The sequence below is a fragment of the Moschus berezovskii genome, chromosome 9 (assembly GCF_049115385.1).
Source record: "Moschus berezovskii isolate FMDL1 chromosome 9, NW_MosBer_1.0, whole genome shotgun sequence".
Lineage (NCBI taxonomy): Eukaryota > Metazoa > Chordata > Mammalia > Artiodactyla > Moschidae > Moschus > Moschus berezovskii.
The window spans coordinates 26934012-26956769 of NC_142468.1; the positions used below are offsets into that span (position 1 = coordinate 26934012).

The 22758-nt window shown below is 40.8% G+C and overlaps 1 protein-coding gene across 20 annotated transcripts in view; it reads left to right on the top strand.

Moving 5' to 3' along the window:
• The first annotated feature begins 342 nt into the window (after positions 1-342).
• ZBTB25 (zinc finger and BTB domain containing 25) overlaps positions 343-22758 on the top strand; it is a 46554-nt gene continuing 24138 nt past the window's right edge. For 10 of the 20 annotated variants that reach the window (XR_016038174.1, XR_008687288.2, XR_008687289.2 and 7 more), the window contains exons 1-4: positions 734-867; positions 13253-13432; positions 16772-17715; positions 22634-22668. Coding sequence is in view for 16 of the 20 variants with exons in the window: in XM_088839541.1 (XP_088695667.1) it covers positions 13260-13432; positions 16772-17715; positions 22634-22668 (1152 nt within the window). In the remaining 4 variants the exon portion in view is untranslated. The other 10 variants (XM_088839542.1, XM_088839544.1, XM_088839543.1 and 7 more) reach the window with 7 other exon arrangements.

Genomic DNA, 22758 nt, shown 5'->3' on the forward strand with positions numbered 1-22758 from the left:
ACCACCCCACTCGCCCCTTTCCCAAGGGTAGGCTTGGGACCTCCTCCTCCTCCTGTTTGCACAGCTGGCTGGGACTGGGCTCCTCCCGGCTCCCCAAGGGCAGGCTGCTGCTTTCCCACTCCGTCCAGATGTCAGAGCCCGGCCCCAGAGGGCCCAGCAGCTGGGACCCTCACAGTACGTTCTTAGCGTTCGGGGGGCGCCGGAACCCTCGTCCCGTCCCGTGCGCTACCAGTCGGTTCAGGGTCGCCCATTCCCCGCACCTCCCCCACGCTTGCCTTCCGTGGGCCTGTCCGCCTCTGGCCTTGAGTCACTTCCCCCGCCATGCCCCACCCCGCCCGACCGCCTCCCTTCCTAGGCTCCCGGGGCTTAAGCTTCCCTGGCCCCGCGCCCTCACTGCTCTTCCCGCGAAGACGCGGGTGCACCCTTTCCCGCCCCCAGCTCTGAATTGAGGTGGTGCCTGTGTTTTTGCACACCCTGGGGAAAGTCCCCGGGTCACGCGGTTGTGTGTGTGGGAGCCTGTGACGCTCAGGCTGGTCTCCACGCTTCCGCCTACAGTCACGACTAGCAACCGTGGCGAAGGCACCCAGAGAGCGGGCCGACCCCCGCCAGGCCAGTTGAGCTGGCGGGCGGGCGGGACGGCGCGCACGTATGCACGCACGCACGCACACTTCGGCCCCCGCGCCTCTGGTTCCTCAGCTACAAGGCGCGCGGTCACGTGGGGCTCTTCGCCGGGCGGCTGGCGCGGGAAGCCGCGCGAGAGCGGGCCGCGGGGTGCGTGTGCCGGCGCCGCCGCGTGACGTACGCGGCGCGGGAGGCGCCCCTCCCGCACGGAGAAGTATTCCGCCTGCTTGCCGCGGCGGCCTCTGGGTAAGCGATGCGGCCCGGCCCCTATGGGCTGCCCCGGGCTCAGTCCCTCCCGCCGCGAGCCGCCTGGGGCGGCGGCCTGCAGCTGCGCCGGTCGTGGGACAGATGCAAGTAGCTGGGGAGATGGGTGTTTCTGGTCCGTTTGAGATGTCAATCAGGGCACTGGAGAAAAATGGCAGCCGTCAGTGAGAGCTGGGAGGAGGATGTCCAGAGCGGCCTTTCTCGGCCCACACCAGGCGCCGCCGGGCCGGACGCAGGCCGGGACTGGGCTCCGGGGCGCTTCAAAGGGACCGAGACCTTCCGGCTGGGGTCCCGGGGCGACCCGGCGGGGGAAAGCCCCACAGGCCTGCGGCATTCCCCAGGCTGCTGCACCCCCGACCCCTCTCGCCAGTGGGCGGGTCTCCAGGTGCCACTTGCGGGATGCTGCAGACACTGTCCTCCGTCTCCCCTCCACAGACCCGTTTGTGATTACCCCGTCTCTAGGGCCGGAATTCCCCCTCATCTCCATAATTCTTTTTTCAGATTATGTTAATCTCATTCTAAGTCAGTTTTTCTTTTTAAAGCCTGCTCCATCTATTGCTGCCTTCTTTAGCACTCTTTATTTGGAGAAATCAAGCTGTTGTCCGTACCTGGAAATTGACAGCAACTAACGTGTTTCATAAATTAACGTCCCGGTTCCCCCCAGTGGCGTGCATTCTCTTGAGACTGCTCTTTGGCAAAGCTGTTATTCTCACAGGATTTTGTGAGGTATGTAAAGTACACCTTAGAATCACAAGTCTTAAAGCCGAAAGAGGCCTAATAGAAAATGCAATTCATCCCTCTCATCGTACAGGTGAGGACACCAGGCCAAAAGACTAGGTTGATCGAAGTCCCATACCTCTTCAGTAACTAGACTCCAGGGCTGTAGATGCCTTGGTCTTCACAGTCCTCTCCACACCAGGAGTGCGATGCCAGTTTAACCCACTCACTGTAGAGACTTTTCTGCTAGAGGTGGTTATACTTGATTCCAGTTATTGAGAAATCAGACTTGGCTAGTGTGATGACTCTGGCATCTTAAGGAATGTGGTTGGCACTATTTCTAGGTGGAATAGACAGCCTATTAATGTACTTTGAGCTCAAAGCTCGTCCCCCTCCCCCACACAAAAACATTGGGCTCTATTTTCTGCAAGAATAACCAAGATGTGCAACATTGGTTGCTTCCTTGGGTAAAGGCACCAGAGATCACTTTGGCAATCTGAATATGCTTTAATTAAGAGTAAACTATTAATCCATTATCAGTAACGTCAGCTCTCTAATAGGGAACAAAACACTGATGGGATTGGAAGCAAAATAGATGAGTTCTGATGGCTGGGAAGTTTTCAGGAACCAATAGAACATCACAGGGATAAATCAGCAAGAAGACAGGAGGGTACCTCACATAACTTGCTGCACCTTTTCTCTCAGCGCAGCTCTGAATGTCTTATTTGGAGGTAGCAGAGATGGATTTGGTCCTTGTTTATTGAGTAAACAGCCCAACAGCAACCTGCAGTGGCCCGCTGCTCTTTCATAGATGAATTATGAATACTTACCAAAATGGAGGTAGTATTGTCTTCCATCTTACAAGCAAGGAAACAGGCTCAGAAAGATTTATCTGGCTTCAATGATGCTGTCATTTGCAGTAGAATTCAAGGCTAAATCACTTTATCTCCCAAGTTTGGTCAGTGCTCTTTTGCATTAGATCTTGCTACCACTTCAAGCCAGGAAGGGGATGAGTGAATCGCCTGTGGCTGATTTATTGGCGCCTGTGGTTGCCCAGAGAGGCTGAGCAGGACTTTCAGCTGCCTTCTATGCCTTAGAAAGTAGAGCTGTGTGCTTCCACCCTATCTCCTGAGGGGAGTGCGGAGGAGCCAGGCTGTCTAGCTGGGGAGGAGGGGCCCAAGTGCCTTGGCCATAAATTATCCTGGTCAGGGCTGTGCTGGGAAGTGTTGCATAATGCCCTCCCCAACACTGAACCAAAGTGATTTATTTACTATGGTCTGTAGATGGTGCTTGACCATCTGTTAAAGAAAAACTTGTACGTTTTAGTTATAAAGGCCAGAAAAGAGTTGGGGGTTTTATATTATTGCAGGTTTTTTCCTTGTCTTAAAAAGCAGTGCAGGTGCTCTTATCTTGATAAATTATAAAGTACTTCTACACCACTTCCTGTGCCCCCTTTCTGCTTATTTATTCCAAATTGCATGTGAACTTCAGTCTCTTGAGAGAAGAATGCTAAGAAAAATACTGTTCCAGTTTACAGTTACCAGCACAGGCTGTGGAGTCAAATATAGCTTTTGATCCCCACTTTGTACTATTTGCTTATTGTATGTCCTAAGCCTAGGTTTTTTCTTATCTGTAAAGTGGAAATAGAAATAATACATATAGTCATGGTGAGGATTAAAAGAGATAGTGTACATAGAGCATTTAGCACAAGGCCTTACACATACTATTTACTCTATAATAATAACTATTAATAGCTGTAACAATATTTCCTCTAGGCTAGAAAAGATATTGCTGCTTGAACTTGCTTAGGGAGAGTGGAGGGAGAGGAAAGAAAGTGTTTGATGCAAACAGTAGTTTCAGGATTATTGGTTGAATTTATTAACACATCTGCTTTCCTTTTCTAGCAGGATTTTTTTTTTCTTTTTTTTTAAAAATCCTACCTGGAGAAAAGTGTTTATAGTGTTAAGTTAGTTATTTTTGAATCTTTTTCTAATTCATTATTTCCCTGGTTACAAATCAATCATACAATGGCTCTTTAATTCCTCCTGAGAAATTCTAGGCACTTTAAGCAAAGGGTTTCATTAACGCATGTGGATAATGTGTTTGTGGAACATTCCGTGGCAAAGGAAGCATTGGTTCACCTATATTCAGAAGTTATAATCATTCTTGTTTGTACTGTATTCCAGGTCTGTACCAGCATTGTTGTTTTCCAGTTTTCTCCTGCCCTGTCAGTGGTTTGCTTTTTCTTTCAGACATGCAGACTTAATTTTTTTAGTGGACTAAGAGGAAACTTTTCCTTTCCTTTACAGGGTTCTGATATTTTTAAGATCCAGTAGCAATTTGCACTCACTGGTGTTAGCTTTCGTGTTTGCCTGGCATTGCGGCTTTATCAGGCATCCCACGTGTTGGTTAGATGGGGGTAGACATGTAGTTGGCTGGCTGTGTCTACCAGCAGGCAGCAGGCCCCAAACTAACGTTTCCCCTGTTCCGTTAAAGGTTTCTAGAGTTTAACTGCTCTTCCTGTATCATCTACCACGTCTGCTCCTTACCCTCTTCTCTTACATTCTCAGAGATATTTTCATTAGCAAATGCCTAGAATTACTGCAGGTTTTGCCTCACACAATAATTTTCAGATTTTGAATTTCCATGTCATTTTCAGATATTGTAAAAATAAATATAATAGTGTCTGAGAGAGTAAACATACCTCTTTTTCCTAAGTACTTTTAAAAAAGTTTGAAAATGGTGTGTTCTTCATCTGCCCCTAAGACCCATACTACTTTGGGAATACTTCTGTTTCTTGATCTTGCAAATTTTTAGTTTACAGTTAGAATTACAGCGGTTGATTTTGGTTCATTTAATGTAATTTGTATAATTCCCATATTTTAAGCCCTTCTTGTGAAATAGCTTTTCTCTGTAATTTTAGTGTGTGAAATAGTCTCTTGGATTTCCTGAGTCCCTTGTTCTTCTAATGGAAAAGGCAATGGCACCCCACTCCAGTGTTCTTGCCTGGAAAATCCCATGGATGGAGGAGTCTGGAAGGCTGCAGTCCATGGGGTCGCTGAGTCGTACACGACTGAGCGACTTCACTTTCACTTTTCACTTTCATGCATTGGAGAAGGAAATGGCAACCCACTCCAGTGTTCTTGCCTGGAGAATCCCAGGGACAGGGGAGCCTGGTGGGCTGCCATCTATGGGGTCGCACAGAGTTGGACGCAACTGAAATGACTTAGCAGTAGCAGTTGTTCTTCTAATGCAGTGGTTCTTAATTGATGCATTATGTTAGAATCACCTGTATGTTAGATGCTTAGTTGTGTCCAGCTCTTTGTTACCCCACAGGCTGTAGCCTGCCAGGCTCCCCTGTCCGTGAAATTCTCCAGGCAAGAGATACTGGAGTGGGTTGCTGTTACCTTCTCCAGGAATCACCTGAGGAGGTTAAAAAAGGCTCTGTGTCTCACCCTCAGCAGTTCTGTTTGGGTAAATATGGAGTAGGACTCAGACATCAGTACAGCTCTGCGTGGAAGGTTTTACAATGCAGTTAGAGCCACTATTCTGGGGTAAAATGATTTCTGCAAACATTCCTTCTCTTGGTTATAAAGCATTACACTGCCACAATCATGTGAAGGTAAATTAAAAAGTTAAAATCATTGTATAAAGTCTTAGTAAGTAGCACTTTGGATATTTCTGCTTTTACCTTTGTATTTATAGCCATGAGTAAGTATCTCAAAAAAGCTCTACACATTCCTAGGCCAACTTTCCTGTCTCCATGGCTTAATAATTAATAATAAAGTTACAGTGGTGGAAACTACAAAGAAAATAAGTGTTTTCCAGAGAAATGGATGTGTTACTCCTTTTGTTTATTCTTTTATTGAAGAGTCTTATAGCCTGCCAGAAAGAAAAGTTGCATATTGTAGGACATTATTCTGGCTGTCATAGGTCTGAGAGTCCAGATCTGAGAGTCCAATCTATTATAAAATATTTTTTAAAATAAATTCAAAGATGTTGGAAATCAAGCTAATGTTGAAACTGTTCTAGCTTACTTCGATTGAGCTAATCCAGAGTTATTACAGTCTAGTAAGTAAACAATTTTTGTAGTCTCTTAAATATCAGTGCTATTATTATAAATATTGCTTTGATAACAAATAAACCGTTTTAAGATGCAGCACCATTGCATTTGGCTATAGGATTTGTAAATATAATGGTAAGTTACTTTATTGCAACCTCTCTCACATTTTAAATCTCCACCAAAATTTCTCACATGTAACTTCTAAGATGTTTTTGTACACATAGGCAACTTTGACTATTCCACATACTAAAGAAAATCAAATGAGTAGACAAAAAATGATGAACAAAGGCTATATTAAAAGCCTCTCTAATAATTTGTAAAGTAAGTTGTATTAGAAAACGTTCTGAATTAACTATGTGATGTTTTGGTTCTGGTTGTGCTGCCTTAAAACATGAAATGTCTATAATGCAAACAAGTTTGAATGAACTTATATATATATATATATATGACTTTTTAATTTAACAGATTTGAGTTTATTTCATTTTATAAACTTGAAACATTCATCCCCTTATTTGATTCAATATATTTGCAAAATCTGCCATCAATATATATGTTAATAGTTCTAGATGGGGATTTTGAAGAAAGGGTACTGAGTTTGAGGTCAGACTTGAAGTTCTGCCAGTACCATTTAACAGGTAGTTATCTGATTTTGGGTACCTTTCCTGCCTTCTCTGAGATAATGGTTTCTTAACCTGAAAATGGAAATAACACGGGATCTGCTTTAGTACCTCATAGGATCAAAAAAGATAGTGTAGGAGAGAGGTTCTCAAAGTGTGGTCGACAGACACCTTGAAGTTTCCTGAATTTCTTTCAGTGGGTTTGCCATATCTCACTTTTGCCAAGGCAGTTTCTCTTACTACATTTGAACCGAAACATCATGTGGCAATAGATTGATTGAAAAGGCAGAGAAAAGAACCCAGCTATGGTTTTTAAAGCCAGGTATTAAAGAAGATTGCAAAATTTAAGTGCCACCCTTCACAGTGGATAAGAATCCACCTACCCAGTACAGGGGACACAGGTTCAATCCCTGGTCTTGGAAGATTCCACGTGCTGCAAAGCATCTAAGCCCACACGCCACAACTACTAAACCCATTCTCTAGAGCCCTTAAGCCACAACTACTGAGACTGTGTGCCGCAACTCCTGAAGCCCACATGCCCCAGAGCCCACGAGCCGCAACTTCTGAGCCCACATGCTGTAAATACAGAAGCCCAAGTGCCTAGAGTCTGTGTTCCGCAACAAGAGAGAAGCCCACATACCGCAACGAAGAGTAGCCCTAGCTTGCTACAACTAGGGAAAGCCCACACACATATACAAAAAGCAGTGAAGACCCAGGGCAGCCAAAAATAAAGAAATGTTTTAAAAACTGATGCCACCCATCTCACTTTAAAAAGTTATGTTTTAGAATATATGTGTTATTTATATTAATATGTTATGGGTTTATTGTTATTTCAAACATTAAAATTAAAAAAATTTCTCACTCTAATTCTGAATATGATAAATAGTGATGAACGTAACCCACATAACAGCCCTTAGTACTTTTCTTAAGAGTGTAAATGGATCTGGAGAACAAAACTTTTTAGAACAGCTGATAAAGGGTAATGACTGAGTAGTTCTATCAGGAAAATTCTGCAAGTGAAAATTTTAAACTTGAAAAAAAGTTTGAAAATGACCGTATGACATTAGAAAGTGACAAAAAGCAAGCAGAAACTGGAATGAGGTCTACACTTGGAAGAATGGAACAGTTGTGAATAATTTTCCATTTTTAATGGCTTTTAGTCTGAGAAAGGCCTGAGTTGGGGACATGAGGGCATGCCTAAAATTGTGATAGTAATCTGTAGTCTTACTTGCTTGGAGAAAAGAGGACAGAGTTCAGAGTGACCACGTAGGTAGAAAGTAGGGAGGAAAATCCTAGAAAGGTTGTTGAGGGGACCCCCAAATACTATGTATAAACTCAGCTTAAATCTCCTGCCAACCCTGAAATGTATGTGTGTGTTGAGCAGCCTCCAAACAGCACACCTAACACAAAAAAACCCCAAATCATAGTAAAGGCAGAACTTGGGAGTTTAAGTTCAGCCTAGTTAATCTGCAAAAACAAAACAAAAAAACACTGGTGCTGTTTGGAAGAATATTATAGTACCTAAAGTCTTTAGTAATGACAGCGTCTGAGATATTATCCAAAATGACGAGACACATGAAGAAACAGGAAACTATTATCCTAGTTGAGATTGACCCCAAGATGACCCAGAGGTTGGATTTAGCTGAGAAGATTTAAATCGACTACTGTAACTGCTGAAGGGTGTAAAGGAAAATAAGGTCATACTATGTGAATAAACTGGAAATCTCAGCAAAGAATTAGAAACTTAGAAAAAATGAGATGAAAATTTTAGTCCTGAAACTATACCTGAGATAAAAAATGGGTTAACAGGAATGATGGTGAACTTGAAGATAGGTAAATGGAAATGATCTTATCTGAAGCAAAAAGAGAAATTACTGTGTGAAAGTTCTCTATAAACTTCAACACTCTATATTAACATCTAGGGTTACTGGGTTTCTTTCAAGGCCTAAACTCACCTCCTTCCTCTGCATATGGACTGACATCATAGTTTGTAATACAATCAGTGCCATCTAAGAATACTCTGAGATTCTCTCTCCTTACCTCAACCATGCGCTTTCCACTATCAAAAAAAAAAAAAAAAGATCCATTTTTTTCTCCACAGCTCACTGCTGCACTTATACTTTTGCTTCTGTTCTTTCCAGCTTCTAGAGATTCTACCTCTCTTCAGCCTGGAAGACTTTGATCTGCCAATCCCTCAATATCCTGTTCTACCTGTACCTATCCTCAATGGCCTCTGCTTTCTAACATTCTAATATCCCCCTGCAATCAGATACTTTGCTCTTTCCAGAGTGTTGAGAGAGGTCCCCAGAAGCCTCTTGGTCAGCACACTTGGGGGGTGTTTGTAACAGGCCTCATGCCCTTGTTTCTCAGCCAATCCTCCCATCAAGGTTCTTGCCTTTTCTTGTGTTGTGTTAGTCTCTGTGTCGTGTCCGACTCTTCGCGACCCCGTGGACTGTAGCCCGCCAGGCTCCTCTGTCCATGGGGTTCTCCAGGCAAGAATACTGGAGTGGGTTTGCATTCCCTTCAGAGCATCCAACTTTTCTTTACCTCCCTCAATAACAATATATTTTCTTATTTCTCTTTTGTCTGTCTAGTTGTAGGCATGTTTCTCAAGGATTCACTTTTAGCTTTTTTCCTGCTTTTTTCTTATTTTACTTGGGAATCCCATCCATTCCTGGTGACTTCAGCCCAGTTATTTCAGAGGCCCTCCTCTCCACTGCTGCCTGTTGTCTCCACTGGTAGCTAAGCATTTCTACTCAGATGTCCTAGGGTGGCACCGCAAACTCACTGTAGCCAAAATGAAGCTTCTCTCTTACCAAGCCAGTTCCTGTGCCTCTCCTCTGGCATTCTGCTAACTCCCTGTATATCAACACCGTGCACATGGCAGTTACTCTGCAAATAGGATCCTGAGGAATGAATGAATTCTTCCAGTTGTCCAAGGTGGAATTCTGAAACTCACTTTGGACTTGATCTTCTCTGTGACTGACCACATCCAATTCTCTGCCAATGCTTGTCAGTTCTCCATCTGGTATATCTTCTTGTATTCCTTTCTTCATTCCCACTGTCATTATTTGGATGTTACAAAAGACTACTTGCTGGTCTTTATTGCTCCATGCCTTTTCCTTGTTAATCTTTTATATTTGTTGCTAGTAGAGCAGTCTTGATTCTCAGGCCTAATGCTGGATGGCATCACTGACTCTGTGGACATGAGTTTGAGTGAGCTCCGGGAGTTGGTGATGGACAGGGAGGCCTGGTGTGCTGTGATTCATGGGGTCGCGGAGAGTCGGACACGACTGAGCGACTGAACTGAACTGAACTGAATGATGATTTTACTCATTCTGATTGTTTTTCTGCCTGGAATGCTATGTTCACCTTCTCCATTTTCATCTAAATCCAGTTCAAATGGCTTATTTCTCATTGGGTTTCCTGTCATTTATCTCCCCTTCATGCTGTCCAATTGCTCTTATGGCACTTATCCCTTTTGCTTCATGTCATAGTTACTCTGTTTTATGTTTTGTCTCCTCTATTAACTTATTGACTGCAACATCACTGTAATTTTTTTATGCCCTGTGCCTTGTACCGTGCATGCTTTCAAATACTTTCCTTTATTAAATTTCTCTTCACAAAGTATTTGTTTGATAAGGGAATTTAACTGTTACTCATAGACCATTTGGAGAAGGAAATGGCAACCCACTCCAGTGTTCTTGCCTGGAGAATCCCAGGGGCGGGGGAGCCTGGTGGGCTTCCGTCTATGGGGTCACACAGAGTCGGACACGACTGAAGTGACTTAGCAGCAGCAGCAGCATAGACCATTAACCACAGATTTTTATATGTGTGTCTTTTTAGTGTGTGCTATTTTCATTTCTACATGGTTCATTAGTTCACTATACTAATGCACTATTTATACCATATATATATATATATAAAGAGAGAGAGAACTGTTGAACGTGTTTATGATACAAGGGGGGTGTTTTGGAGACAATTTGTAAGACTGGTTTAAGGTACTTCAACCTTAACTATTTTATTGAATCTAAGACCTGTTTTTCACATATTGAAATTATCCAATATAGAGTTTTAATTTGATTTTTTAATCTCCTTATAAATTGGTGGTATTTTAGAATCAGGGAAATGTAAATACAATAAATAATGACTTTCGATTAAATGGCCTTTTGGAACAATACCCACAACTTGGATTTTTTATTATGTTCTTAGAAGGTAGGCTCAAGTCACTGTAGTTTCTGCTTAAAAGCATTTAAAATGAGATAGAAAGGGATGTGGGTTTTGTTTTGTTACTTGAGGGAGGACCAGGGGGAGCTATTATGTTTGAATTAGGAGAATTTTTTAAAGTAGTATGTGAATATAGAGTTAAAAGAAGTTTTAGGATTCCTAAAGTATAAAACTATTCATATAAAAACCTTCTTAAGGGATATATGGGACTTCCCTGGTGGCTCAGATGGTAAGGCGTCTGCCTACAATGCAGGAGACCTGGGTTCAATCCCTGGGTTGGGAAGATCTCCTGGAGAAGGAAATGACAGCCCACTCCAGTATTTTTGCCTGGAAAGTCCCATGGACGGAGGAACCTGGTAGGTTACAGTCCATGCGGCCCCAAAGAATCGGACCCTTCTGAACGACTTTACTTTCACTTTCAAGGGATATATACATATGCAGTAGAAATATGATGATGTACAGTAGAGTCATAAACACTAAATCAAGATGGTGTTTATCTTTGGAGGCAAGGAGTAGGGGGTGTGTAGGGGAGAAATGCAGTGTTTTCTACCCTATTTGTGATCGTTTACTTTCTGTGCCTGGGCCAAATGGATGGGAGGTGGGTGCTTGTTACATTGTTCTCTTTATCTACTTATCTGTCTGAAATACTTCAGCATATTCAAACAGGATAGTTCCCCCCTTATGGTTTACTCCTTGCTCTCTAGTTTCCCTGGCAGAAACGAAAGTGGTTTCTTTGAACCTTTCCAGACATGTGTACATAAACAACAATATATCGATGCATAAATTCTTAACCCACCTTTAAAAATAAAATAACCACTCTACCACTTTTTCATAAATAGTAGTCTTCTCTACACAATTTTGCCCTTTTTTTTTTACTTAATATGTATTGGAGATTATTCTATATTAGTACATCAAATACATGGTTTTAACAAAAATAGCTCTAACCTTTTATCAGTAATAATTGCTTTTGTCTTTACCAGTTTTAAATGTTTATTTTGCTGTGTCACGTTTGCTTAAGTAGCAGGAATCTGGGTTTCTCCCTGATTCTTCTTTCCAGGTATTCCTCTGAGACTTCCCAGGGTACTTGATGACTGTTCCCTCTGCTCCTTCAGTTGGTGGGTTGTGTCTTTCTGGGAGGTGGAGAGGGAGGACCCTGGGGGTCTGGAGTCCAGTGCCCAGGTTTGAATCTCCAGCTCTGCAACTCACTAGCAGCATGATCTTGGGTCAGTTAACTCTCTGTGCTGATTGTTTCCTCACCTGTAAAATGGATTGATTATTTCCTTTCTCACAGAATTGTACTGAAAATTAAATGAGTGAAAAATTCCTGACACAAAGGAAACATTATAAACTGTTGATGAATTTTATTATCCATCACTCAGCATTTTGCAGCCCAGGCTACTGCCAGTCTCCAGACAGCTAATCCCCCACTCTCATCACTGACCTCCTTAAGACTTTGATCTGTCTGGTTAGTGAGAAAGCTTCCTTCTTTTTTTAGGACCTGCTGTTTTAGAGGAGGTTCTCCCAGACCCCCAGTGATGCCCTTTATACCACAGCTGCCTTCTCTTTGAAGCACTAGGACTCTCTGCACAGTTGAGGTGGAGAAGGTGGACGGAGACGATGGCACAACCTCCCGCTTCCAGGGCGCCCTCAAATGTGCTTGCTGCTCTGCTCACACTAGGCTTCTCCACCAGAATTCTTTTGCACGTTCTTCCCGAGGCATGATTTTTTTTCCCCCTGAGACCAGTGGTCCCATCCAGCATTCTACTTCTTCCGGAACCTCCATGCTTGTATGTGTCTGAGTCCAGTTAAGGTCAGGGCTTATGTTCTTTCCCACTGGGCTCCAAGCCCCATGTGGCTTGACATCTATTTTAAGGACTTCTGTGACTGATAAGTTTCCCAAACTTTATATGATAGTTAGGCGGCCAGTGTCCCCTGAGTACACAGAGGATCCCTAAGGAACAGGGACAGCTCTTGCCTAGCCAGGACACACTGTAATGTTATTAACATTTAGAGTCAACATTTGAACAGTCGTTTCCATTACAAGGTGCTTTTCACGTGACTTATCTCATCTGGCCCTGAGGCAAAGATCAATACCTCATTCCCATTTTTGCCAGTGAGGAAACTGAGGACTAGAAACATTGTAGTCACACAGATAAAAAAAGACAGACTTCCTCTTTCACATCTTTGGCACCCACGCAAGTCACTTTCTTACCAGATTTTAAAAAGGCCATGTGTTACCTTTTCAGTACAGTTGATATCAGTTATCATAATTTAATGTTAGCTAAGTTTAGGGTTACAGTCCATTCTAAAGGAGATCAATCCTGGGTGTTATTGGAAGGACTGATGCTAAAGCTGAAACTCCAATACTTTGGCCACCTCATGCGACGAGTTGACTCACTGGAAAAGACTAATGATAGGAAAGGTTGGGGGCGGGAGGAGAAGGGGACGACCGAGAATGAGATGGCTGGATGGCATCACCGACTCTGTGGACATGAGTTTGAGTGTACTCCGGGAGTTGGTGATGGATAGGGAGGCCTGGCGTGCTGTGATTCATGGGGTCGCGGAGAGTCGGACACGACTGAGCGACTGAACTGAACTGAACTGAAGTTTAGGGTTAGATTAACAGTATTGAAAACTGTTGAGTAATTTCATTTAGATTTAGGTCTCCCTGTCCTCTGTAGCTTTGTGTGAACTATAGCCAATTTGGTTAAAAAAAAAAAATCTATATTGTCCTTTTTCTCAGAGCCACAATGGACACAGCTAGCCATAGCCTTGTCCTTCTGCAGCAGCTGAACATGCAGCGAGAATTTGGTTTTCTGTGTGACTGCACCGTTGCTATTGGAGACGTCTACTTCAAAGCCCACAGAGCAGTGCTTGCTGCTTTTTCTAACTATTTCAAGATGATATTTATTCACCAAACAAGGTAAGGAGGTGCTTTTGTAAATCAGAAGAATTTTTAATACCGTGATATAGCTAAGCTTTATTATAACATCATTTTGGGTATTCTTTTTTATGGGATCACCCTGCTGCTGCTGCTAAGTCACTTCAGTCGTGTCCGACTCTGTGTGACCCCATAGACGGAAGCCCACCAGGCTCCCCCTTCCCTGGGATTCTCCAGGCAAGAACACTGGAGTGGGTTGCCATTTCCTTCTCCAATGTGTGAAAGTGAAAAGTGAAAGTGAAGTCGCTCGGAAATAATAAAAAAAATTATCATTTTTTACACATCTGTAATTAAGCTCTGTATTGGATCCATGGTGGAAGATAATGAAAACAATAATAGGTAAAGTTTATTTGTTTTATCCCATAACCAACCACTAAGCATTTATCTAATGTAAATTCTACCATTATCCATACTTTTTTAGAGAAAAAGAAACTGTGATTGAGTTATTAAGTAACTTGTCCATCTAGGATTACACGCACAGCTAATAAATGAAACTCAAATGCAAATCTGTGCTCTTAGTTACTAAGTTGTTGATTTCTGTTCCTTAACATTTTCATAGCAAGATTTCAATGTCATAGCTCCACCCCCTCCAGTGGGCGGGACAGTCCGTTCCACCCTTCTTTCTTTCCTCTCTGGGCTCCGCCTCTCGGCAGGCAGCGGTGTCCTCAGCCCCAGTTTCTGTGGCCGTGCCGCTGAATCCGACCCTGGGTCGAGTGGCGCCGTCCCCACGGAGGGAGGGCCGATATTCCATGTTGTAATTCAAAGGTCATTTGTTTCAAATACTTTTTCAAAATTTTTTAAAAATTTAGATTAACTCAACATGATAGGGAGAGGGGTATAAAATGGCATCCAGATTGGTAAAGAATAGCTTTAATGCATCTTAGGTTAAAAGTGATGGAACACTATGCTTTTTTAGAAGACCTTACATTTGGCATTTCTATGGGAGTCCAGTGGTTTAAAACTCTGTACTTCCCCTGAAGGGGGCGCAGGTTCGATCTCTGGTCTGGGAACTAAGATTCACAGGCCAGGTGGCTTGGCAAAAAATAGAAAAAAGACATTTATAGTGTAAGAGAGCGGTAATGCATGTAAGGAAAATAATTGCAGTGTAATTGATCTCTTTGTGCTTCAATTTCCTTCTCTGTAAAACACTAGAATAGTATATCCACTCCATGGTGTTGAGAAGATTAAATGGATTCATAATACTAAAATGTTTGGAACAGAGCTTTGCACTGTTCAGTTCAGTTCAGTCGCTCAGTCGTGTCCGACTCTCCGCGACCCCATGAATCACAGCACGCCAGGCCTCCCTATCCATCACCAACTCCCGGAGTACACTCAAACTCATGTCCATAGAGTCGGTGATGCCATCCAGCCATCTCATTCTCGGTCGTCCCCTTCTCCTCCCGCCCCCAACCTTTCCCAGCATAGTTAGCTGCTGCTATTAATAATTTCTGTGATGTGTATAGTGGAAGTGCTGCACAAAGTAGACTGGAGTGTCAGCAGCCTTATTTTGAGAGGGTTGGAACAGGTTTTACAGAGGCTCTGAATCTCAAAGGATCAAGAGGAGTTTTTCAGATGTTATAGAGGAATGCCGATAAATGCAATTATAGGCAGAGAAAAAAATGCAAGAAAACATATGCAGATATGAACCAGGCTAGCACATTCAAAAAATGGAGTAAATCAGAATGATTGACATATATGATAAAAAGGGGAGAGGAGATTAGAGTCAGGGACAGGTCATGGGTAGCCTTTTCTGTCACACAGAAGTTTCGTCTCCAACTTAAGTGTCAGTGTAAAAACTAGATTAGGAACGTTACCTTCACATCAGCCTCATTTGAGAGCAGTGAGTTGGTTTAGCTCTTAAAGCACCTGTTGTGTACCAGGCACCATGCTAAGCTAAATTCAGGAGATACACAGGTAACAGGCCTGCTCTCTGATATTTCTGCTGAGTAAAATTCCTCATTTAAAAGACCTCTGTGCTGACGTTAAAATTAAAAAAAACAACAACCTTGCCACTGACCATGTCAGTGAGTGGGTTAGAGGTAAGAGTGAAGCCCAAGAGGGAATCCTAAAATATCAGGACTAAAATGGATTGCTGGCATACAGACTGCTTTCTGATGTGTTGAGGCAAACTTTCATTTTAGGGAAGGTAAGTCTGTCGACTGATTCCATTGTTCCTTGTTATCCAGCCTTTCCCTCAGGTTGTCTTTATCTTAATTTTAACAGGGTGTTTCCTGATTTCTTGTTACACAATTATTTCCATCTATCTTCTGAATTCTAGATTCATATGTGAAAAATTGGGCTTGAGATTAATTTAAAGCTATTCAAATTACACTTGTATTCATTTGTGATCTAAAAAGTAGATATATTAATATATTTGGAAGCCAAAATAAGGTGAGTATGATTTAAATTCTATGTGGTACCAATTCCAATAAGCCCTTTGAAATTTTTAAATTCTTTTTTATGGTGGCAATATATATATAAACATACAATTTGCCATTTTAACCATTTTTAATTGTACAGTTCAAGGCATGAATCATATCCACAGTATTGTGTAACTATCACCATTACATATTTCTAAAACATTCCATCACCCCAGAAAGAAACTAACCATTACATAATAACCCCCCATCCTTTCCACTCTCAAGTTCCCAGTAACCTCTAATCTATTTTCTGTCCCTGAATTTTCCAAATTTAGATGTTTCTTACAAGTGGCAACATATAAAATTTGTCCTGTTGTGTCTGGTTTATATCATTTAGCATTTTTTCAGGATTCATCCATGTTGTAGTATATATCAGAACCTGATTCCTTTTTATGGCTGAGTAACGTTCCAGTGTACATATAAACTGCATTTTGTTTCTCCATTCATCTGTTGATGGATAGTTGGGTTGTTTTCTGCTTTTGGTTAATGTAAAATACCACTGGTTTATGGATTTCCATTTGAGTCCTTGATTTCAGTTCTTTTGGTTAAATACCCAATAGACTGTTAAGTTCCTTAAGGGCAGGGTATCTGTTTTATTCGTTTTTCTACCCCCTGCATGCAGTTTAAGTGCATATCACTTAGGAGTTCCTGAATGTTGAACTAATCAGAATATCTGTGTTTCTTAACTTTAGGCAGTAGATTGAATAAGTGAAGACTTGGTGCTGGGCCATAAAACTGGTATACAATGAAAATCTGAGCTTTTGTTCCTGTGTTTCATCAAGGCAGATTGTTAAATTAGAAGTTAGGAAGAAACTGCTTTAGCCTTATACTGTATGCTATTAACTAAAAGGCCAATTGGGTTGTTTCATTCTGTGTGGGTCTGTTTTTTTGTTTTTAACAGTGAATGCATAAAAATACAACCAACTGACATCCAGCCTGACATATTCAGCTATTTGTTGCACATTATGTACACGGGGAAAGGGCCAAAACAGATTGTGGACCATAGTCGTTTGGAGGAAGGGATTCGATTTCTTCACGCCGACTACCTTTCTCACATTGCAACTGAAATGAATCAAGTGTTCTCACCAGAGACTGTGCAGTCCTCAAATTTATATGGCATTCAGATCTCAACGACCCAAAAAACAGCTGTCAAACCAGGGCTGGAGGTCAAGGAAGCTCCTTCCAATAACAGTGGAAACAGAGCTGCTGTCCAGGGTGACCACCCCCAGTTGCAGCTCTCTCTTGCTATTGGGCTGGATGATGGCACTGCAGACCAGCAGAGGGCCCATCCTGCCTCCCAGGCCTTGGAGGAGCACCAGAAGCCCTCAGTGTCCATCAAGCAGGAGAGATGTGACCCAGAATCTGTGATCTCCCAGAGCCGCCCCTCACCCTCATCAGAGGTGACAGGCCCCACTTTCACCGAAAGCGGTATCAAAATACACTTATGCCATTACTGTGGGGAACGTTTTGATTCCCGTAGTAATCTAAGACAACATCTCCACACCCACGTGTCTGGATCCCTCCCATTTGGTGTCCCTGCTTCCATTCTGGAGAGTAATGACCTTGGTGAAGTGCATCCACTTAATGAAAATAGCGAGGCTCTTGAATGCCGCAGGCTCAGCTCCTTTATTGTCAAGGAGAATGAGCAGCAGCCCGACCTCTCAAACCGGGGTGCCACAGAGCCTTTGCAGATCAGTCAAGTGTCTTTGATCTCCAAAGACACTGAGCCAGTAGAATTAAACTGTAATTTTTCTTTTTCAAGGAAAAGAAAAATCAGCTGTACCATCTGTGGTCATAAGTTTCTCCGAAAGAGCCAATTGCTGGAGCACATGTACACACACAAAGGTAAATCTTACAGGTATAACCGGTGCCAAAGGTTTGGTAATGCATTAGCCCAGAGATTTCCACCATATTGTGACAGCTGGTCTGACATCCCCCTGAAAAGTTCTCGTTTGTCGCAAGAACAGTTAGATTCATCTTGTGCCTTAGAGTCAGAACTCACACAAGAAAATGTGGACACTATCCTGGTTGAGTAGCAGTTTCTCCTTCAGAATATTTATATGGATTCTGAAAAAGGAAATCCACATGTGCTTTTTTATTCATAAATTATTTTCCTCTTCAAGTTCTTTACCATTTATCCATAGTTCTAAGATTGTATATACTACATCTTTTTATTGTAAAGATATAATGATACATTGCTGCCAAAATGTAACCTTCCATTAGGGCTGTCTTTTCCTCAGTTAAATCAGTTTAGAAATGAGAACTCAATGTGGAAGTATGGAAGTTTTTTCAGGTTGTAGAATCTGTAAAAGCAAATTGAATATGAAATAAGTGTAATCTTTTTTAAAGAATGTTCTAAACTATCACTTTTGGTTAATGTTCCACATGAATTAAGCCCCTATGAGGATTATTTTAAAATATTTTCTGCCATATAGGAAATTAATAGCTATATTAGTATATAAATATGTTATAATGTATAAATCATATGAGGGCATAACTATACCAAATCATGAGTAGTTTTAAATTACTGTTTATTTGCTAGTTCTGCAACATCTTGCATGCATGTGTGTCATGCTCAGCCAGTCAGATACTGGGGTGTGATTCTTTGTGACCCCACAAAATGTCTGACTGTGACCCCATGGACTGTAGCCTGCCAGGCTCCTCTGTCCATTGGATTATCCAGGCAAGAATACTGAAGTGGGTTGCCATTATGCGACTTTATTTATTTAACATTGAGCATACCTCATTTTCAATAAAAAATATTTTATTTAAAAGAGAGAAAAGGAGAAGAGTCAGAAACGCACAAAATCTTAGAGAGTCAGTAAGATACACACACGTAGGTAAGCATAGATGCCTCCAGTGTTAGAGACAGCAGTTCAGACAGATTTGTGTGGACTGACACCCTGGTGTTGTTACCTTAATCTAGTGTTTTCTTAAAGAACTTAAGAGCAGTTTGAGATTTTTATGAAAAGAGGTTTATATGAACTTAAGAGGAAAATGATAGAATACAAATTATCTTTCTATCCATAGTATCAGAAGATTTTGTAGGCTGTTTGAGTTGACATTAATTTTCTAACAAAAACCTGAAAAAGTACTTTTTCAGTGGCACAGTTTCACTTTTTTTCTGGTACATAAAACCAGCAGAGTAGATATAGTCAGTGTACTAGAACTGTGTTTAAAAATCGTGACTAGCCTTCCCTCTGTGAGTCAACTTAACTCCCCTTTCCAATAGTGAAACTTACAAAGCCGAAACCCCAGAAAAATTAAAATTGATGGACTGAATGACAGATTCTTCTGCTGTGTGTAGCTGGGAAAAAGCTGGTCAAACTTCACCACAGAGAATAGATCTAAATTATTTCTGATATGTTTAAATTTTAAATACTAGATAGTCAAGAATAACCAAAGAGAGAGGCTTTAGAACACCTTTGTCTTTTTTGTATGTTGCCCTGTTAAATTCTAACTCTTACAAGTATTTTAGTAAATTTAATAAATTTGGTTTCTACAGTTTAGAGTTTAATTGCGTACAGAACCTCTTTAATCTCCCTGATGATTGCACACTTCATAGTTCCTGACATCAGAGTTCCATAAGTGTCTGGATTTAGTCAGGAGGGAGCTCAGGGAGAAATCCATCTCATTTTAAGGGTGCAAGGATTTCTCTGAGTTATCAGTGAGTTTAGGTAGATTATGAAGTGGTAAGTTTTTCTTAAGAATTGAATGAAGAAAACCAATGGGCATTATCTAAGGTGGTTGAACTTCTGTTCTCGACAAGGATGTGAAGCTTCATGGGGTTAGGATTAACATGCTAATAAGAACAAAATCTAAGTAGCTATTGATACAGAGTCAGTTGTATCAGTCAGTAGTTAAAACAAATGAATTGCTCTTTAGTATCAGAACTTCATCTAATCATACTCTTTAATCACTTCAGCAATTATTCAAACTTACACTGTCCTCAGTGACTTCATCACATAAGGTGGACACAAATATTAGCATTGATTTCATGTATCTTAGGCTATTCTGGATATATTCCCTAGCCTCCTTCAAGTAAAATTTTATTTTTTCTTGTTTAGGTAAAAATTTTCTTGATTTTTCTGTTCTGTTTTCTTTTCTACTTGCTCAGTCATTAGTCCTTGACACAAAAAGTATGTGTAGCTTAAAGGGTGGGATTTAGTGTACATATGAGCTGTGGGCAGGACAGCAGTTCAAGGCAGAGTCTGGATGAGGCAAGAGTTTGCTTTTGGCTGACTGTCCATAATAGACAACATTAACTTAAAGCAGACATTTGTCTACTTTGTTGAGTGTTAAGAAAGGAGTGATTAACTGTATTTTTATTCTTATTCATAAGGTTCCTTTTAATATTAGGAATTCAAAGCAAGTGTTCTTTCCTTCATCTTCATAGTCTTCTGTCTAATGTATTAGGAAGTGGGAAAATGAATACTCCATTTTATAGGAAAAAATCCCCAAACCTGGGTTCCAGAGAGCCAGTGAGTAGTGGTGTGGGGAATGATTTCAGTTTTATCTTTTTCATTTGTTCAACAGGAATATTTTTTAAATTATTTTATAACTTATATTGTGCCCTGAGTATTTTTAAAGACATGATTCCTAAGAAAACCTACCTTGTATAAAAAAGTTCCTCCAGCTAAACACTTTAATTTTGACTACATCGTTTATAAAATGGAGCTGTTATCTTAGCCATATAGTATGGTCTGCATAATGATTGTCAAACTCTTAAAACTGGAAATGCTGCATGCACCTTAGTGTATCAGGCAAGTACTGAATAGACATTTCCTCTTTGGATCAGCTTAGAATTTTCCCTTTTTTCTAGATCCCACATATAGTTAGTTGTTTTCTGGAGGAAAACAGACTGTTGCAGTATTTATTCTTGTTAGCATATTGTTAAACTCAGTATCTGGTAAGTGCAGTCTGCCTTATAAGAAAACCAACATTTCTGGATTTATCTCTTGAAATTATTATTTCTTTCTCTGAATTATTATTCACTTTCCCATCTGTAAAATGTGTGAAAGCAATCCCTACCTCACAGGGGTGTTGTGAGGATTTGTTTTAAAATTGTGGTAAGTTGTATCAGTATTATTGATAAAAACCAACCATATAGGGACTTCTCCAGTGGTCCAGTGGTTAAGACTTCACTTCTCAACGCAGGGGTGCCGGTTCAATCCCTGGTCGGGGAGTTAAGATCTCACATACCTCATGGGTCAAGAAACCAAAACATAAAAACAGAAGCTGTATTGTAACGAATTCAATAAAGACTTAAAAAAAAAAAACCAACCGTGTAAAGAAAACTACATTCTGCATTTTCTGTGTAGCTAAACCCTTAACTTTAATATTCCAACTCATAAATTCTAGAATGTCTTCAGAAGCAGTCATGTACTATTTAATACTCAATAATTAATTGGCAAAATTTTTACTTTTTACAAATACTCTGGAAACAGCAGAGTTGCTAGAATTCCTATTCTATCTTAGTTTAATCCTAAGTATTTCTCTTTAGCCTTTAACAAGAAAGATAGTAATTCTTTGGCATTATTGGGAATGAAAACTTTCCAAGTTCAATGTTATTGAAAGTTCCCCCAAACATATTGTTTACATATAGGAAAAGGAACAAAAGCAGTGGAGAAAATACCATTTTCATTTCTTTGATGAGATCATCTGAAAAGTAGATAGAGACAAGGAATAGAGTAGGGATAATAACATAGTAATTTATTACGTTCTATCAAAATAGTATTGGAAAAGGCTTCACTTAAAACTGAAGGAAATACTTATTAATCATGGAAAAAGATAGTCTGGAAAATGTATAACTCCATTGATGTTTATTTGCACAGGTGAATTCTTGATGTTGTAACTCAGATCCTTGAGAAGTACCCATTTTTTGTCTAATTGAGGTAAAAAATAGGCCATGTGGAGAAATTTTGTAAGGTAACTTGTATCTTTGTATGTTTTAAACTAAATGTAGCTCTGTGGTATTTTATTATAATTAATTTTTAAATTGCTAAGAATGAAATCTGTAAATCATTATTCTTTGCTGTACTGCTGTATTTGTATGGTTGGACTTTATGAAGACTGGTGAGATTGTACAGTCTTCAGCCTGTCTGTCTTAAATGGAAGGAATTACAAGCTGTGATTTTTGTCTTCAAGACCTGAAGAATCCTTTGTGCTTCAGTGTGTACCTGTCCACACTTGATTACTTAGTAGATATTGTTCCAGTGCAATTGATGGGCTGTCATCAACTCTTCTGTTTTGTGTCAAATAGTCATTGAGTCAGATTAAATCAAATATCAACTTAAAATGCTTTCAAAGAAACTTGGATTTAAAAAACTTAAACCAAAAAAAAGGAAAAGGGAAATTTCCTGGTTGTCCACTGGTTAGGACTCTGCACTTTCACTGCTGAGGGCCTGGGCTTGATCCCTGGTTGGGGAACTAAGATCCCACAAGCTCTGTGGCACAGGCAAAAAAATCCCCAAAACCTGTACAATGAAAAAGGCCCCCTGAAGAAGTCTTCAAAGTACTACTAACACATAGTAACATACAATACAAGAGACTGAAATCAATAATATATTGTATCCTTAAACTCTTCCACCTAATGTATTGTGAGTTTGCTTCAGAAATATTCTTTCAGAAAGTTTTGTATTCTCCATTTGGAATGAAAACAGTGAATTTCATGTATTTTATCATGACAAATAAATTAACGTGGCTTGATCATAAACAAAAGTTTTTATTAGCTCAGCTTATAGAATGTGTTCTTATTTTACAGCAGTGTCTGCCAAATGTTGTCTTCCTAGTGTTGAGGTAAGTAGTCTCTGTATCAGGTAACATTTTGGATGTGTGATGCAAAAATGCATCAGTGGGTCCAATTCTTATCAACAATAATCTGTGTTA